We start from the raw sequence: 18,357 nt of genomic DNA, 5'->3' as shown, positions 1-18,357 counted from the left end.
ACTATAGCAAGAAAACTGCCAAGAGAAAATGTGAGGTCTTACACTACTAAGTGCTTCTGAGGTACAAAACTAACTTAAAACTTGTATAAAGCAACACTGAGAATTTATTCCCCGTACTGGGAAACAGCCCAACCCTATCCTTCCAGCCATCCTTTAGAACACACCAGGGACACGACTGAGCAGAATGGCATTAACAATATGTTGCTACAGTGGCTCCCTAGAGGTTGATGCAGCCAGATGTCCAGAAGAGCTGTCTTGACAAACAAGGGTTATAAGGATATCTTTGTTGCCTGTTTTGCACCTGAAGAGAAGAAGTAGGGTTAATTAAACCTCCTAGGGTTAATGTAACAACTATTTGCAACGTACCTGTGCAGTGCTGTAAACTCTCTGATACAGCCTGTCCGTTTTTATCTTGCACAAAATCTTCATGTTGAAATTCATCCAAGCTATAAAAAGAAAGTTACAGTATATATATATATATATATTTAAAACCTATTTAACCTCAAACACTATGCAGCAAAAGTTCAAACCTTGACAGATTTCTAGTGATAAATGATACAAGCTCGAATGAGTGAGCACTAGTACCTGGTTTCATGTCACGAGACTTGTAATATAGCAGCTTGACATAACGAGACCTACTACGCTCAGTAAATCGGTTTTGAAGACCTTGGGACAAGAACTGATGTATTTCTTTGCTTTATGAAGTAGATAGGAAAGCATTTTACACTCAAAAAACAGTGTTTGTTGCCCTCTACTGGGCACCTACTGGAAATAGCATGTGTGACACTAAAAGCTGAACATCACGGATGGCCAACCAGGTTTATGACTTGATTCTAAAAAAATGGTTGCACAGCCTGCTGCTGCACTTTCATATCAGCACCCTTCAGCAGTCAAAAACAAAGCACGAATGGCGCTGTGTCATCACTCCGGAATTCAAAATGACAGAGAAATTCCAAATACATATTTACCTTTGGACATACTACCCTGTTGTAACAATCGTTTCAATCAAGCAAACTAGATTTTTGTTATACTTTCATTTTTAACCATGAAATTTTGAATTAATGGTAAGCAACTATTCTCTAAGAGTCTCTAATGAATTACCTAGGGTATTATGCAGGAGAAAAATGTAACAGATACTCTGCAGCCACAACATGGTAAAATAAGCTCTTAGGCCCATTTGTTCCTTTCTTCTTTGCTCCATTCCTTCTCTTATAAACTCACCATGATGTCTGAATAAACTTAGGGAAAAGACTATCTTGATTATCTTGCATCACAAACTGAGACACAGGCAAGACTTTGTTAAGGTACCATTAAAATTCCGGACTACCAAAGTAGTTACTAATAAAATATTCTAACTGCAAATACACAGGGACAATATACAGACAGTGAAAAAGGAATCAAAGATGAACATGCTGTTCAGTGGAACATTCTGTATTTCAGTCATAAGGATTTACAGGTTTTTTTTTCAATTTTTCCCATTTCATACTAGGATATATGTTGACCATCTTGATATATCTTTCATATCGATGTTTCGTAACAAATGGAAAATATCCAAAAAGTAGTGAAAAGATAAAAGGAAACACATTGTGTTTGAGTGAGTATGAAATGACATTGTATGAAATGCACTATCATCGTGGTGTGGGCTAAGTATTGGAATGACCTTCTTGTGATCGCCAGCTCTAGGCACAAAAGAAGCCTCACTTAAGCAACACAAACTGTGCAACTGAGGTTTCAGCCACCTAATTTTTTAAATAAAAAAAGCTGTCACTGAGAGAACTTTAAAACAACATGACCCCACTTGCTCCCCACCACCCACCCAAGCTTCTGTGCAGAGTTGTGTTGAAAATGTTGGTAAATGAAAATTTGTATGTGTTTCTATGTGACTTTGTAGTCCAAAGCATTTTTCAAATTTTGAGGTCCAGAAAGACAGATGCAAGATGTCAGATCTAAGTTTATGCAGTGGTGCTTTTATGTTTTCTGATGAAAGGTAGCAGGAAAGTTTGTCTCTTTCTAAAATGATAATTCAGTAATTACATTGTGCTTCCTATGGTATAATTTCTACATAAAAGAATGTTTCCATGAAAATAGTATCTCATGAAGAATTAATTCCTTTTACAAGTACCATCATGGAGAGTGATTGCTGTGTATGCATAACAATAAATTAAACATTTACATACCAGCTATATTAATACATTTTCAAGCCATTAGAAGACATTTTCAAAAGTATTAACAAAAGCAGTCTAATTAAAAATTAGTGCCCACAAAACTAATTCTCACTTTTGAGACTTGGACTTCTCAACAAGAGACATGACAATCTCGCACAACGTTAGGAAAGGCTTGCTCAGAAATCAACGTGTCAAGTTAGATACATGCCAACTTCCCTCTTCATGAAAGCAGAGGATTAAACCAAGTCATACTGCTGACAAGTCGATATTACAGAAATGGTTTCTTTTTCTTTTAAAATTGTCTAGTTTTGGAGGTGACTAGGCTCTGATTTAGAGCTAGTAGAGCCTCTGAAAAACATGAAAATAACTTGTCACGATTTTTCCCAACTTCTTTCACAGATCTGAAGCTGGGATGATTTCTCCTACCTGCCCAACATGTTATTCCTACAGGACTGCTTTCTGCTGGATGTGTGTACAGTGTAACTTGAGCTAGGTTTGCAAGGGAAACCTACTTGTCTATACACACAGTTTATAGGCTTCTTTACCAGCCAGTATGTCTGCAAGCCACCTGATATAATCCAAATCCTTCCATTTACTGCAATATGCCGTGGCTGTTGTACACCAAAACAGCCACATTCCTATTTTGCCCATGCCAGCTTTATGAGAACTTGTGCCATGCCAAATCTGCTATTCCCAGCCTGCATTCTGCAGATTCCCCTTTTCGCAGATGCCCACTTGCAAAAAAGCCATTATTCAGTATTTCCAGATGCACTGGTATTCACCTTTTCAGTCATTTTACTTTAAAGTATTGTCAACAAATATAACGTTAATCAAAATAGATGGCAGATGAATATTTTTAGAAAATTTTGGGAAAATAAGCATGTCTTGCTCTTCACACCTATTTCCTAAGCACTAGGACTAAATAGGATAAAAAAATTAAGAAAGAAAAAGTTACAATTTGTTGCTATGCCCAAATGATGCAAGGGATTAAAGTGCCTCAAAACAACAAAACAAAACACCCCACTCACTGATATAACTGATTTGAAATTAAGTTAACTCAACTGCCGTGACACCATTATGGCATACGCATCTGCCACGGCAAGTAACAGAGAAATCAAACAGCCTTCTACAGTAATTTGACAGGTCTACACAAATCGATTGTTGATATCTAGCAATTTCTCCCTGAAAAATCCTGATTTATGTGAAAAAGGGGTCTGACAGAAACGTCAAATTCTGGGAAACTTTCAGTCATGCAAATGTCAAGCAGAATTTCCCCATACTATAGAATCCCCATCCCTTAGCTCTCATCAGAGGGGAGGGAAAAAGGAGAAAAGGGTCTAAGTTACATAAACATTTAGAAGTGAAACTGCAAGGATAGAAGCATACAAACAAGTTACTTTCAAGCAGTGTGAGCGTGTAGTGCACCAGCAACTCCATGGTAGCTGCAGTGCTAAACTTACAAACATAAAAACGCTAAGAAAACTACTGTGGTTTTTTTTCCACTTCCACATAAAAATAAGCCTTTCTGAAACTCCTGTTCTTTCCCCATTCACAATAAACTATCAGTTAAACTACTTCGGGGTATATTCAAAGCTTAAAAGTACCGTTTATGTTGAATGTCTCTCCTAGCAAGGATATAAATATCAACAATAATATTAAATTAACCAGTTTCCTCTTACCTTGTTCTTTCAGAAACCCTTAATAATCAGATAAATAAGTTACCTCAGAAATGTAAGAACTGAGGCTGTCAATAAAGAGCCTTAAAATAAGCTTTTACTGTTTAAAAACAAAAAAAACCTTAAAAAAATGCAACCACATGCTGAAAAACTGCACAAAATACTTGACACAAAATAACCTAAGCTAGAATACGCACTTCAAAATATATCTCTACTGTTGTTATTTCATCAATGTATTAAAATATTTCAGTGAGAGATGACATTCTGCTACTTCTAAGCAACAGAACAGAAAACAATGCAATTTTAAGGCATGTCAGGCTAACTTTCAATTTTTCTTCTGCAATTTGGAGAATTCAGCACAACTTCATAGTTAATTACAGAAATACACAAGTTACCTTTTAATTCTATAGAGTGAAACAGCTTTCCATAATCCAACACAGACTTTCTCCTCCTTTAGTTGGGGTTCTAGCACTAATGGCATAGAGTGGACACACAGGTAGCAAGGAGAGTAGCAGATTGAGAAAAGCAGAGAACAAAGTAAACATGCCTTAACTTTTTGCTTCACTTTTAAGAAATGGGGAGAAAACATTCTTCCCACCCTCCACCCCCAAGAAAAAATGGAACTTTTCTCAGCAAGCGAAAGAAAACCAGATTCCTCACATTCCAAAAAACCTCCTGATTTTCCTATGGATTTGTGCCACAAGTCCCTGCAAACTCCTGCACAACCTGCAGAGATATGACCTTAAAGCCAGCCGTCTTGCTTTTAATGAATGGGCTGCAGAGCCCGACAACCATTTTCCCTAGAAAATGCAGTATCTACCAAGAGGACCAGAGGAAACAGCAGACATATGGGCTGTAAAGAACCTTGTTTATACCGCAGAAAAAGCTTTTGCAAATTAGCTTCCAAGAAACGTTTTTCAAGAAAATAAGCATGCTTGTAGGGCAGTAATACTGGCAGAATGGTCAACAACTTATGATCAACCCCATCATTACTATTGTTGCTGTATCCCTAGCACCATGATTCTTTGTTTTAGCGAGGAGGGAAGAGGTGCTAAAAGTTAATAAGAAGGCAGCTGAGGGGCATACGTACTCATGACACAAGCCCAAATCACCACTGCCAAAAAACCCAAACATCTGAAGTTACTGACACCAAAGAGTTCAAACATTCAAGCTACCTGTGCAGTGTTTGGAACAAATGATGAGAATTTACGGCCCTTCAATAAAATGCATGAAGGAAAGTAGCTTTTTACCCCAGACTAGCAAATAACAACACTCATTCAGTTTTTTTTTCCCATTTTCCCATTTGTAGTTATTTCATTAGGTTCCAGAGTTGTCAGGGCTCTGGATTTGAAATTCCTACCTGGATTTTAAAAAAAAAAATAAAATCCTTCTCTGGATCCAAACTGAGTTAAGTAAAGACTGTTAGGTAGTGGAAGGAGCCAAGTGGCTTCTCAAGGACAACTATACTTACACCTCTGTAGCACCAAGGATGACGCTCAACCACCACTAGCAAATCCATTAATGCTATTACATTGTTCACTCTGCTTGCTAACCAAGCATCTCTCCCTCCTACCTTTGACTTTCCTACTTAAAACTGTAATCTCTCTGAAACAAAGACTACATATACTACTCTGCTTACCACGATGGACCCCTGTTACTATATATTCCCTAAGTAGCACTAGTAACAATATAAAAATATGTTTAATAACACACTCAAAATTATGTTTCAGAATAAAATAATCCAAGATATTTAAACTAGAAGCAGTGCAGAGGAAGTGAATAGAAAATATTAAACTCTACCCTGATCTGTTCTTTCATTTCACTTCCTGAGTTCTTGACCTGCAGAAGTTTCACTTCAAATATCTTTGTCTCATCATTGCAATTATTTAACATAATTAACTTCACATGACTTACCCCAATTTTCTTCTTGCAGACCGTGTGAAATAGGGGTAAGGTGATACAGGAATAATAGATGCAGTTCCCCTTAAAGTAAGAAATTTGCCATTACTTTACAGTATTTAGTTAAATGGAAATACACAAAGCAAAGAACATGCATGTTTCTCTTTCAGGCAGAATGAACTTAGGACACTCAAATGTTGGAATTTTCCTTGCAGAATGGAAATCCACTAAGAAGTTTGCCAAGACAGAACTTCTATTCACCAGGTTTTTCTTAGTCTTAATTTTTCATTTAATCCTAATTATATTTCATTTCATTTTCCCTCAAAATATTCTGAATACCCCACCCTCTTCCCACATTATGACTTCTGGATGTGAAAAGTCAAGAAGAAAAATATACCCTCTCCAGCACTAGAAATCCACTACAAAAAAAAAAAAAAAAAAAGATGCAACTGGCTAGATTTTTGCAACGTTATATCTGTCAATGTATACACCAGGCTTTTAATACTAAGTATGGGTACATTAGATTTCGCACAAACATTGCAACAAAGGGCAATCTTGTACAAGATTACTCTTGAACCTAATATGGTTGTATCAGACAAATTATTTTGTCTTATTCCGTTTCCCTATATCAGGCTGATATCCTTTGTCTATGTCTGACTAGATGCAATACCACTTCATGAAAAACCATCACAAGTAGAGCCATAGCACTACAAGTTATTTTGAGCCTTTAGGTTAGCACATGACCACCACCTACTTGCCTTTCTGACAGGAAGTTACAGCTACCCGCAGTACATTCCATTAACCAGAAAGAAAAAGATAAAGCATGTTTGAAATTGAGGAACAGGTATACCAGATCCTGATTCTGCATTTTCAGTGAAGAAATCCTCACACCACTGTAACGGTTGCTTGTTCCACGGCTACGTCACTAAACTATACATGGTTCAAGCATTAACTACTTTTTATTTCAAATCTGTGAGATTAACAACAAAGTAGCATAAATACTAATCAGAAGAGAGCATTGCAAACCAGACACCTGCTTTAATCAATCCTTCATTAGCCTGATCAGTATAATTTTCATCAGCTGATGCTAGGAAAAGTACCTAACTACCTTTTAAAGATTAAACTATATATGCTTTTAAAGCTTTCTTATATATATTTTCTATGGCCTGGGCTCTGAACTGATTTCTGTAAACACTTTTTAGAAGATCCACTATATATTTATGAAGAGAGCTTACTGTTCTGCAGCTGTATTTAATCTGCGCGGTATCTTTCTCTTGACTGAACCCTTTTTTGACAGTAGAGCTTGGTGCTGATGTTGTTCCCCGGAAGTGTAATGCGGTCCCAGAAAAGACTTAACTTCTTTATTTTGAAGGCTGGTGTTTTTATCCTTGGGAACACAGTCTTCTTTGGACATAGCAGAACTTTCAAGAGACTGAGAAGTATCTTTCTGCAACAACAGTAAATTGTATAAGAGTTTCAAAGCACTTAAAGGTATTGCTTCCAACTCAAAAACCTGCAAGTTTTAAAGTAACTTTTAAAAAACCAGAACAATTTACCCTACCTTCTGAAAGTCACGTTATATCTAGCATAAATTATCTTCTAATCGTATTAGTAAGATAAATTCTGTCTAGAAAGCGACAGTGAGCATGTTGCAGTAGTTGCCTCTCCCACATTCTAATTTACATTAGGTTATCCAGTCAGTCAAACTAGTAACTTATAAACAGTTAAGTAGTTTTACAGAGGGCTGTCATAACACTTTCAGAAAAGCACCGAATCATTGCTTTTTAAAAAGTTCTAAATTATGACTTTCAGAAATTTTGCTCTCAAAATAGCAAATGAAGTTAATCAAGAGACAATGTAACTAGATTCTGAACTCCAGTGTAAAATACTCCATTCTAACTACGATCATAGTTGCTTAAGTGCTATAGCATTAATTCTCAAACCCTGTACCTGAACAAGTTCTGCTCCTGAGGCTTCTTCAGCTGCACTGCTACAGCTGACGTATCTTATGGCACTAATTATGCCCTGAACAGCAATCCGCTTGTGTTCTCTGTAGTGCAAGTCTTCAATCTCTTTCCCTGTTTCACCTATCGCTTTCAAAACCGATTCAACTGCAAAAAAGAAATTTCCATTAAAAAGTTTTAAAAAAATACAATATCAAACTATCTGAACACAAGACTCAAAAGAAAAGTGAAGATAATTTGTTATTAAATATTAAATTGATTTAAAATTATATTTTTGAAGAATTTTAAATCTTTTGTTGTTCAAATCATATAGAAAAAAAATTTAAACAAACCTTTTTAGCTCACAAGCATCTTTTAGTATGCATTATCAGATATCACAATTTCTGTTTCAGGTAAAATTTCTAATTCACTGTATTCTTCAGTATAACTGTCTTTAATTCTGATCTAGCAGAATATAGCGAGTAAAACTTCTGGACAGATCCGTAGCTGACGTAAGCTGCTACAGGTCTCCGGCAGCTAATGGTGCCATGATACTTTCTGTAAGATGAGGATTTAGCCTATGATACATTTAGTCATGAAAGGAAGTTTTTCTTAAATTACATTACAAATTTGTGTAATCACTAATAGTAACTGTGTTGCTTTTTAACTGATGCTTTAAATGCTCGGAGTAACACTGAACTGAAAAAGGCTACAAATCTTACAGATATTTGACGGTATGATACCTTTATTGTTTTTACAATATTTCACAAAGTTATTTGGAGGTCGTGGAAATGGATAATAGCCACCAATGACAGTTTTCTTCATTTGATCAGCTTCACTTTGTGTTTTAGTCCACTGAATGAAGTTTTTCACTTTGGTATCCTTGGTGTACGGTTGGCCCTTGTGCCACCCTTTTAAAACAAAAATAATCAGGTATCAAACCCAAAGCAGGTTACTGTCATCCGTTCTCACCTTGACACTATCCTGAATACTACGTAGAAAAAATGAATTAAGAAAAAGTAGACTAGAGAATACAAAAGACATCTTCCCACTAGTCAACAGTGTTTTATGAAATGAGCGTCTTGAATTCCTTGACTAACACTTGCATTTGACACTAAAAGCTAAACAAATGTTAAATAATAGAAAGAAATAAAACAACTAGCAAAATTGCTACTAGAATACTTTCTCACAGGAGCACTCAAAACAATAAAATGATCAGAAATTGTTTTATTAGCAGGAAAGAGCAGATAAATCATCTTCGTAGGGTTCAGCAAAGATTGTTACTTACAGGTAACTGGCAAGGTATGTATTCATTGTTGGCTCACTTAAAACCAAGATATGGGCTAAACACCAGTTTTGTCAAATAAATTGTAATCTGACCAGGTCTGCATCTAAGTTGTGAACTGAAATAGATCTTATCCAATCGTTTGCAGTCTCCAGCTGTAGTTCTCATTTAGGCCCCAAACAGACATAAAATGAACTGAAGCTAGGATGGGACACAGCTTAAGTATTTAATTAGAAAATTAAGCACAAAATACACTGAAAGAAAGCAAAGGAAAAATACAACCTCTCAAACCCTTCATTTAGGATTAAATTAAATCATTAGAAACCTACTAACACAAAGACTAGCTTGCTTTGCTAGTCTAATTAAGCACAAAACACCCTACCTAGCTTGTCAGGACAGACCATGTGTATAGAACTGACTATGTTCAGGTACCTTGTTAGCACGCATTTTTCTTTATTCCTACTTGTCAGTAGAAAGATTCAGACTGGGTGACTGATATGTTAGGAACACTGAAGAAATGAGCTGGACAAATGAACACAGGAAAGATACACCTATTGCATCTTAATACTCCCTTGTAGTTAGGCCAGTACATCACTCGCCTGCAACACTGCTATCATCTGTCTCCTGATTCAAGAGCAGATATACTATAAAGAGCTGTGCCTGGTCCTGCCTGTGAGATGCTGACTGGTGGTATCTAGTGTATAGTATCACAGGGCCATGAAGAGCATTGTAACTGCAGACCGGAGTATTCAAACAAGACTATCTAGAAGGAATGAGCCTCAGTGCAGCCCAGCACCACATCCCTTCCCAGACCACATGGTCTGCATAAGGCCCTGCACATTGGGAAAGATGAAACCTAATAGCTCTCCAAATATTTGGTGAAAAGGATTAGCTAAGATAAATAACTATACCCTTTTTTTTTTTTTTTTTAAATAAAGAAATTTGTAAGCCAGACAAGCTGCAAGTGATTTTTAATGTTTTTAAGGAAGTGGTAATCTGCATTGCTACACTATCAAAGGATTAAAACAGTCTGAAAGAATTAGTAAACATATGACATAACCTAATAATAGTTAGGTACTTTTCATAAGACACACCCATTAATGCCTCATGAGAATGCAATGGCATTTCATTATTAACTCAAAGTCACTTCTGACAGGGAAACTAATACTATGCAGTGATTATTTTGTTGTAAAACAAAAATACCCTTTCCAAAGAAATAAGATGAGAACTACATAAACCTAAAACTAGTTTAAGTTACCTGTAATGAATATTTGACTTTCATTTGAAGTTGTAAGGTAAGTTGTGCTGGAAGAATTCTCAGTGAGGTCCCGTACCACTCTCATCTGTGTACACACCAAATATGTCACTAGAGGAAAAAAAAACCTCCAGGTTTTTTCCTGATATTTCATTGATTTTAGAATGTCAAACCACCCTGGATTAATTTTATTAAGTGCTCTAAACAAGACATTTTAGTTCTTGACCCTACAAATGCTTCAGCATGTATTGAGCCTCCATTATAAATTACAATATGGAGATGTAATTAAATTTTCAATTTAATAACTGTGCAAGGCAATTTCAGCATACATATTAGGACTAAAACATGAGATACTTCATCGGGTAGGATATCAATGAAACAAATTGTAAAAATATGTTATATTAGATGGCTGCGCTTCTTAAGGATAAAAAGCACAAAATCATGAAAAGCACAAGAAATCATGACATGCTGCTGGAAAACTTCTAAACAGAGTACAAACTCACTCTTTTTGTTAATATCTCAGTTAAACACTGGAATGTCATTCTTTGCCATTTCCCCAGAACACTCAAGATGAATGCAGACGTAATCTTAACAGGGTTGTGCAGCTGGTCCTGCATCATCTGATATAAAAAATGCACGTGACACCCACCAGTGTTAATGGAAGGATGAGTGCTTGGAGGAGAAGAGAATGAAGGAAAGAAGAAATATTTAAAGCTCTTTTAATATCCTTAATTAAGGATTCTCCAGTTTGAAATTTATCGTTCTTAGCTCACATGCAATAACTAACACAGCTGGGTGATGATTGCTGTTTGGCCAAAAAATATTTATTCAAAGAAATTAAGCTTTTCCACTTTCACCTCTCCCTTCCTCTAATACTCTTAAATTATTCCTGTCTATAAAAAAAATACTTATTTACAGGGCAAAAGGAGTAACAGATTTGACCAGCTGCCTTCTTTATTTGCCTCTGATGCAAGAGATGTTGCCCCAGGTGCTTCACTTAAGTTTCCGTTGAAAATAATGAGATCAGATGAGCCTCAGGCCCAGCTGCCCATCTATTTGTTCAGACTAACTGGCAGATTGAAATAAGATAAGGGTTTCAAATACATAAACTATTTTTTTTTTTTACTTTTAATTTTAATTTCTGATCAGCTATTTTCTGTTTGAGGAGATAAACCATGGCAATTATACTCAGAAAAACCACTATAAATAATTATTAATAAGTATTATAGAGAGATGAATACTTGGGTGAATGTGTTCAAACACTTCTGGCTGAGAAGTTGCAAATAATTCCAGTATGAATGGTTGGTCTGAGGTCCCATCAATGGCATGTGCCCAACGATAGAGCCAGAAGTCTTCACCGTGTTCTATATAAACAAATATTAAGAAAAATGTATAAGCATTTAGTCAGAAAGTTAAAAATTGTTTGATAAATTCTGAAAGTCATATTTATAGAAAAACCTCTCTTTCTTGCTCGTTCAGCCCTTCCTACAAATGTCACAAGACCAATAACATCACAGGAATGATTGTTTGGTAAGTCATCCAGTTCTGACCTAAAACCAAAACAGAAAAAAAATGTGGGTATTTGTAAACAACAAAACATAAAGCTTTCTCAGAAACTTTTCAAAAAACATTTCCAATTAACATTCAGTGTAATGCAGTAAAATTTAAGTTCCAGCTTGACAACCAACAAAGTTCTGTTTTACCTTGTGATAAACCGATATTTAACTTCAGGTAATCCCCACTCTGGCTTAACCGTTTCTTCTGGAATAATACGTATTTTAGTAGGAGGGTCTCGAACATTAAGGCTGATTTCTGACAAAGGCAAAGAAAAGTCAGTAACATTGAAGGCGTGAATACAAATTAAAAAAAAAAAACAAACAAAAAAACACCACAAAAAAAGGGTAAAGTTTCTTAAATGAAGTATTCCAACTTTGCCTCACTGCTTGTGAAATTAATTAATCAAGTCCTCTGACTTTATGTTTTCATCAAAATAAAGTAAAGAATTCAGGTACAGCATTCAACAACAGAATTTTATAAACTGAGCAATGTTAGACTTTCCAATTCCCTACATGAGCCAATCAGTCTGATCCACCCAGATATTTTAAAAACCAGCAACAGAAACTAATACTACAATACTGATTAGACACAAAGTACTTTTTATGCTAGCTTCATTCTCAAATGTCACTAAGATCTAAAATTGACTTGCAGACAATGAAGTAAAACAGAAGACAGAACTATCAAATGAGAACTTCCACATCTGATACCAGTTCAGGTAGTTATTAATATGATAGAAAAATACCATGGCCATGGAAGAAAACAAAAGGTCTTCTCATGTCTATTCTACAGCACCAGAAAAATTTAATTTATTAAGCAGACTGTTTAGATGCTGAATAACAAACATGGTGGAGCAATGGGGGAAGCAGGGGGTTCTGCAACCAGATAAAAAATACAGGAGGAATGGCTTCAGCAGCTAAAATACGCAAGGTGGTACTCTATTGTCTCTCTCAAAACAAGACAAATCTTGCCGGTATGAAAAAGACAGATTCTGATGAAGTTTCTACATGATCCTTGGGCTTGGGTAAGGGATTATTCAAACAATGCACCCAGAAAAGTAATTAAATCGGTATAAATACTGTATACAATTGTTTATATAATTATATCTGGCCCCTCACCCTAGCGGTGCAACATTAGGAAGGTGTTATACTTGAAATCAGACCCTCTACTTAAGAATTTTCTTTTGGCTGCTGCTTTCTAGAAATGTATTTGGAGGAGAACCATGGTTTTGCATACAGTGTTTTAGGACAGTATCTCAGAGAAAATTGAAAACAAAACGTTCCCATGCATCAAAACTATTTATCAATTGTTTTGTCATTTTGAGATTAGATGAAAGTCATATAGTCAGGTCAGGGCTATACCCTGGGATGATTCAGAAGCTAAGGTCAGTCCAGGCTCTTCAAAACAGCAGTTTTCGTCAGTACCACATAAATTCAGTGATCTGTGAAACGCACACGTTGTCTTGCAGTGGAATTCAAGATGTTGGTACTAACTATTTAAGCTGCAAATGTTTTAGGTCCTGAAACAGCACCTGTCAGCATGACATACAGTGCTGCAGCTGCAAGCAGAAGCAAGCAATGCAGAACTCGCTTCACAGAAATCTAGGAATATGCCAGAAGCATACTGTCCTTGCAAGAACTCTTAAATTGGAAAGCCCTTTCCCTTGTGGACGTGTTAACCTTCCAGACACATTTTACAACATTTACACGTGAATGGTTGTAAGGAAACACTGCAAAGTTGGGATTTGATGGAATTACAAATTGGAAATAGATGATGAAAAAGGTAACTGTTACTTAAGAGAGTCAATGTAATTGATTGCTTTAACTAGCTAGCTGAAGAACTTTCAGAGCACTCACTGTGCATGCTTAAAAAAAAATGAAATATTGCCCCATATTGGGCATATACAGAGATATTTATATTAACGGAGTAATTAGTGAGGCATTACATTTCACTTCATCTGAACAAAAAAAAACCCCAAGAAACATGTACCAGGAGTTGCATTAAATTGGTTTTATAACTGCTTTAGAAATTTTTCTGGATGTTCTGTTCTCTTTAGACTCTCTTCTTACAGGATATATGGGCACAAGATCCATCAACGTATGGTATTATGTGCTTTGTAAGTTCATATTAGGACAAAATTCTGAGCTTTGTGCTGAGAAAAGAAATAAGATACTGTACATACATTGATATGAACCAAGGACTAGCAATTTCTACAGTTTATCTACGGCCTGAAAACACATCATGGCACTTTACTGTAGACTGACTTCTAATTCTTCCATTACACATCTATTACCATTTAGAGCCCATTGGCCTAATTTTCCATTTTGATCTCTTCATTAACATTTCTACCCCAATAATGCTTCCACAAATCGGTAGGGTACTGTGAATGAAGCCATTAAAATGAAACGATATTTGCCCATAGAGAAAGTCACCTCAGACAGCATATTTTATTCTGTCCTTTTCCCGCAGAAAGGTTTTGCGGCAATTATAATTGTTTTCAGGGCTAGCTTGTAATCATCATCAGCTTCCCTCACAAACTTCCATTCCTGGCTAAACATTTCTCTCTCCTGTCAACTCATCACAAACACTTTCGACATTAAGATCTGGTTTTAAGGCAAAAATACATTAGGCAGAGAATACACTGCTTCTAGCAGTGATAAATATTGTTTATTTTTGTGCACTATAGCAACCACATTAGGAAACTGTCATCATTAATAAGTTATACATACATCATCCTTCACTAACATGCATATTTGCTTGTTTCAAGGAATTTATCTGAATTTTCTGGATGTTGGCTGTCGTTTTGTTCTGAGCATAAAAGCACAAAAGGGGGAAGAACTCATGTTCAGCAAAGTAGGAGAGCAAAAGAAAAAATGTTGACCAAATCCAGTTTGAAAAGACTATTATTGTTACATTGCAGCACTTTTATTTCTGTAGCACAGCTCCTTTGAATATCTGTCACTCTAAATGACTGCAAGTAAGAAAATACTTTATCATAGCCAAGGAATATTCTTCATATATGCACTCCCACGGTGCTGCTGTTTCAGCACAGACAGCAGTCATCAATGCAACTTTTAATTCCATGGAGCTCTGCAGATATTCTGGGCCTTGACCATATACACTAAAATCTAAAGTCAGATCAAGTGACAACGTGCTTCAATGACCTGCAAGGAGGTGTGAGCAGTGCACAAACGGTATCTGTATTGCTACTCAGGAAGTAGAATCAGATTAAAACTCATTACCAGAGGCCTGTCTTTACGACCCCAATTGAAATCAGGGATTAGATTTTTATTTATTTATTTATTTTTAACTAATTGTGGCAATAAACTTTGTAGACATGATCCCAACATAAACAGGGAACAATAAGAACTTGGATGCTAAGACACCTTTCAGAGCTAATATTTAAGGATATACACCTTATCAATTAGTCTCGGCAAAGGACCACTTTCTATTTTATTTCTGTGAAGAGCTACCTTTTTACAGCTATATTTCATTGAATCAAAATGGGTTTCTGCAATACTTAACCAATTGTAGCAAATCTCTTCATCTGTGAATCCCCTGGGGTTGGCTGTGTTTTAAATGGGTAACTGGTTTTGATAGCATACTGTTCAAGAAGAAGTACCGTGCCAACCTTCATACTGTTATACCATTCAGGACATAATGAATTCCACAAAACCATTGACATCATGCCTGAACCATCAGCAACTTCAAAGTAAGCCTAAAGAAAAAAAAGAGACAAAATACATTCATCTTTTATTTATCATCACACTGGTATGTATTTATTTTGGATAATGCATCAGCTACTTGACTTATTAACAATTTCTCTGATGATTACAAATGGATACAGAGCATGTTCCAAAACTTGTATTGAACACTAGAGTTGAAGAAATCCCTAATTGTCATGAAGGAATTCTTCCATAACTACCCCAGCCCAAACTCTCATCTTTCCAGTGCTCAGTAATGGTAGGTGACGCCAGTTTCACTCTATGGTTTTTGAAGGAGGTTGGGGAAATACCATGCACAAGAAACAATGATGAAAAGATTCTTCTTTATCAGAGAGAATGCTGTATTGAGAATAACATTTCAAAATATCCATGAAGAAAAAACATATTTTGGAAGTCGAGATGTTACAGGACCATTTGCTAAACATTCTTGATCAAAACATGATACAAGCCTGATTTTTAAGCAAAAAAAAAAAAAAAGGCAGAAAAGTCTGCATTGCAAACCACTATCTCTTCACTGAAGTTTTTCTCATGACAAAGATTTCTATCTAATTTTTTTTTAAACTGGGCGAACTTTGAATCCATAACTGAGCAGATCACTGAGCAGTGAAAAAGATTTTTTTAAACATTGTCTTAAAAGGTAGCAATCCACTGGAAAAAAAAAATCTCAGCTCTATCAAAATGCTTCATTTTATCCATTCATCTGTCAGCCTCAAACAATCATCTGCTTTTGTTCATACTACCATCCACTCTCTTTAATATATCACCATTCTTGAACATATCTAACACCTTATGTGTTTTTCCCCCTTGCTGCTTCTGAAATCCTCTTTTCCTTATTCCAAATTCAATACGGAGATTATACAAATCAACACTTGTTAGTTCATTCTAATATTCCTAGTGATGAACCGTGCATCCTTGAAAGTAAACCATTATATCATAGAATCTTTTGTTATCCCATTGGTTTTTATCTAATAACAATAACGCGACACACACCACTATCTAAAGAAGGAATGCATAAAGCAAAAAGCATGTAAAATCTGTCTCCTAACTTCTTGAGCTAAATCAGCTCTGGGTAGTGATTCTATAACTGCCATGAAAGTGAGGAGTATGATCTAGACTGCCTACTGAGAAGCACCTCCAATAAAAAGACCCAGATTTATCTTCATGTGCAAAGGGAATGGAAACTTGGAATACGAGAACACCACAGCCTTTCATTAAGACATTTCACACCTCTCTCTCTCTCTCCATGGAAGAATTGATGTGAGTTATTGGAGCTCTTTGTAAAGCATTGCCCTCCTGTATGGGGTCTGGCTGGGATGGAGCTTATTTTCTTTGTACCAGCCTGCATGGTGCCACATTTTAGGTCAGTGACTGAAATAGTGCTGATAACACACCAATGTTTTAGCTGTTGCTGAACAGTGTTCGCACAGTGCCAAGGTCTGTATTTCTCACTCTGCTACCCCAGCAAGTAAGCTAGGGATGGGCAAGAGGCTAGGAGGGGACACAGCCGAGACAGCTGACCTGAACTGACCTAGGGGATATTCCATGCCGTGTAACATCACGCTCAGATATAAAACAGGCTGCTAGTCTTTCCAAAGTACCCATTGTTCCGAGACTGGCTGGGCATAGGTCTGCTGGTGAGAGGTGGTGAGCAATTGCCTTTGCATCACTAGCTTGCCTTTTTTTCCCCCCCTTCCCCTTATTAAATTGTTTTTATCTCAACCCATGGGTTCTTCCTTGCCTTTGCTCTTCCCGTTCTCTACCCCATCGCTCTGGAGGGGGCAGTGGAGAGCAAACAACCAGCTGATGAGTGCTTAGTTGCTGGCTGGGTCCAACCCACCACCTCCTGTCTCCATTTCCAAGAAGATCTACACAAAAATATCACAAATAAAACACACTAGGAAAATCATTAAGAATTTTACAGTAAAACAACCTATCTGAAAGCACTAGGTGAGAGAATTAGGGGATACAAATTGTTAAAATTTGTTTGCCCTTTTTTTTTTTTTTTGGACAAGACAGACTAAATCCAACTTCCAAAGCACAGAGACCAGACACATTTAGGCTGTTAAGCTACTAAAAACTCCCCATATTTTTTTTCGCCACAAAAAGCTCAACTGAACTATAGTAACGCATCCACCAAAGTTTGTACACATGATCACTAAATTCACCATTTCTTGCTTTAAAGGGGTCAGCATTTTTGTAAAGGTAGCATTTTTAATATAAAGTAGCTACAACATAAATCTTAACTTTACGTGCTTACTATATGGGAGTAATGATTTCCAAATATCCTACAGCTATTTGTTCGAGTGTTAACCTATGTATTTATCCCTCTTTACCTGATAAGGCATATCCAGTTTTTTCTCTGGTTTCCCGTAGTACCTTAGTCTAGATTTGTGCAGAACTCTCACAAGAAGTGGATGGAAGTGAACTCTGCTTCTCCAGGTCATTTCCAGCTGACCAAGAGAAGTCAGCTTGGAGACTAAGGTTAGAGAAAAAAAAAAAAAAAGAAAGAAAAAAAGACCAAAAAAGAGCATTCATGATTCAACATTTAAGTTTTCAGGAGTAAAGTGCACAGGCCAGGACATCACATGTATTTTCTTAATGTTTCTAACATTGAAAAAGGCTCATTTGCTGGTACTATTCACCATGAAATCCTGTTCTGAGCTATCCGCACACAGCATAGTTTTGTTTTGGTTTTGTTTTTTAATTGAAAAAGAGTGATGACACATTTAAAATGACAGAGAAGTGTTGTCAGACGAGTACAAGAGCTACTACAAAAGACACATGTGCTGGCCTACAAGGGCATCACACTTGTGCAAAAGTCCTGCTTGTACCTCCCTCCCCACCAGGCTTCGTGG

At 36.4% G+C, this 18,357-nt stretch overlaps 1 protein-coding gene across 1 annotated transcript in view; it reads right to left on the bottom strand.

Moving 5' to 3' along the window:
• The window catches only part of RADX (RPA1 related single stranded DNA binding protein, X-linked), a 29,626-nt gene that overhangs the window by 10,111 nt on the left and 1,158 nt on the right, over positions 1–18,357 (bottom strand). Inside the window, exons 2-12 of the mRNA XM_087748647.1 lie at positions 17,836–17,978; positions 15,303–15,495; positions 11,927–12,035; positions 11,682–11,773; positions 11,465–11,587; positions 10,227–10,334; positions 8,427–8,594; positions 7,691–7,851; positions 6,976–7,187; positions 5,756–5,824; positions 367–446 (exon numbers count right to left, since the gene is read on the bottom strand). Of these exons, the coding sequence (XP_087604773.1) occupies positions 367–446; positions 5,756–5,824; positions 6,976–7,187; positions 7,691–7,851; positions 8,427–8,594; positions 10,227–10,334; positions 11,465–11,587; positions 11,682–11,773; positions 11,927–12,035; positions 15,303–15,495; positions 17,836–17,978 (1,458 nt within the window). The remainder of the gene's footprint in view (positions 1–366; positions 447–5,755; positions 5,825–6,975; positions 7,188–7,690; positions 7,852–8,426; positions 8,595–10,226; positions 10,335–11,464; positions 11,588–11,681; positions 11,774–11,926; positions 12,036–15,302; positions 15,496–17,835; positions 17,979–18,357) is intronic.

The sequence above is a fragment of the Nipponia nippon genome, unplaced genomic scaffold (genome assembly GCF_047370975.1).
Source record: "Nipponia nippon isolate SJK-2023a ecotype South Korea unplaced genomic scaffold, ASM4737097v1 scaffold_12, whole genome shotgun sequence".
NCBI classification, from domain to species: domain Eukaryota; kingdom Metazoa; phylum Chordata; class Aves; order Pelecaniformes; family Threskiornithidae; genus Nipponia; species Nipponia nippon.
This window is presented reverse-complemented; position numbering and strand designations above follow the sequence as displayed.